At 41.3% G+C, this 1,389-nt stretch overlaps 1 protein-coding gene across 1 annotated transcript in view; it reads right to left on the bottom strand.

Annotated features, from left to right (window-relative positions):
• Positions 1-329: 329 nt before the first annotated feature.
• The window catches only part of BOLA3 (bolA family member 3), a 10,855-nt gene continuing 9,795 nt past the window's right edge, over positions 330-1,389 (bottom strand). The window contains exon 4 of the mRNA XM_003793389.2: positions 330-573. Coding sequence (XP_003793437.1) covers positions 508-573 — 66 coding nt within the window. The 3' untranslated portion in view covers positions 330-507. The remainder of the gene's footprint in view (positions 574-1,389) is intronic.

The following is a 1,389-nucleotide window of genomic DNA, read 5'->3' as shown; positions in this document are numbered from 1 at the left end:
CAAGGCAGATTGCTTGAGATCACAAGTTCGAGACCAACCTGAGCAAAAGAGAGACCCCTATCTCTTCTAAAAATAGAAAAACGGAGGCCAACTCCTTGGGCTCAAGGAGATTGCTGAGCCCAAGAGTTGAAGGTTGCTGTGAGCTATGACACTATGGCATTCTACCTTGAGACTCTGTCTCAAAAAAAAAAAAAACAACTCTTCTCAGAACAAAAAGCTGGCATTGCATCTTGTCTCTGTAGAAGGAGAACAGACTGCTCAATGATGAGACCCCTTTGTACAAGGACATTGCTTCCAAAATAAAGCATTACTAATGACTCTTCAAAAGCTTTAGTTGGCTAGTACCTTTAATTAACATCTAAATAGATAACATATCTTCTATAATTATAACATGGAAATGTCTATGAACAAAATAGATATATTTTTTGGCAAATGCCAAGAGAAGAATGGTGTCAGTCAAGTTCATCCAAGTTTTTAAGTAGCAGCATCTACACAGCCAGGACGTGGTCAGTGTTTGGGGATGGATGTAAATATCCTCAATCCATGCATACCTTTGATTTCTTCTTTTAGTGCCTAAGGAAGTAAAAGAGTATGTCAGTTTTGGTATATTTGACAGTGATTACAGTAATTCTCTGAGAGTTATTTTACAAAGCTCTCTATCTTTTTTTTTGTTTGTTTGTTTTTGAGACAGAGCCTCAAGCTGTCCCCCTGGGTAGAGTGCTGTGGCATCAAAGTTCACAGTAACCTCCAACTCCTGGGCTCAAGCGAATCTCCTGCCTCAGCCTCCCAAGTAGCTGGGACCACAGGCACCCACCACAATGCCTGACTATTTTTTGGTTGCAGCCATCATTGTTGTTTTGGTGGGCCTGGGCTGGATTCGAATCCGCCACCTTAGGTGTATGTGGCTGGAGCCTTAGTCACTTGAGCCACAAGTGCCGAGCCCAAAGCTCTATATATTAAGGAGACTATACATATACTTTAAAGCAACTTTTCTGGCTAGGCATGGTGGCTCATGCCTATAATTTTAGCATTCTGGGAGGCCAAGTTTAGGAGGATTGCCTGAACTCAGGAGTTTGAGACCAGCCTGAACAAGAGTGAGACTCCGTCTCTACTAAAGCTAGAAAAATCAGCTGGGCTTTGTGGCTGGTGCCTGTAGTCCCAGCTACTCAGGAGGCTGAGGCAGGAGGATCACTGAAACCCAGAAGTTTGAGGTTTCTGTGAGCTAGGTTGATGCCACTGAGATTCTGTCTCAAAATAAATAAGCAAATAAAATAAAAAGGAAGCTACTTTTCCCTTTTTTGGAAAACAATTTTTAATATTTTTGAATAAATAACAGCCAAATTGGCTTAAAAATCAAAAGGTGTAAAAGGCATCCAATTAAGTCTCCTT

This window comes from Otolemur garnettii, unplaced genomic scaffold (assembly GCF_000181295.1).
Source record: "Otolemur garnettii isolate 467f Iridium unplaced genomic scaffold, OtoGar3 scaffold00068, whole genome shotgun sequence".
Classification (NCBI taxonomy): Eukaryota; Metazoa; Chordata; class Mammalia; order Primates; family Galagidae; genus Otolemur; species Otolemur garnettii.
Note: the sequence above shows the minus strand (reverse complement) of the source record. Positions and strands in the feature narration are given on the sequence as shown.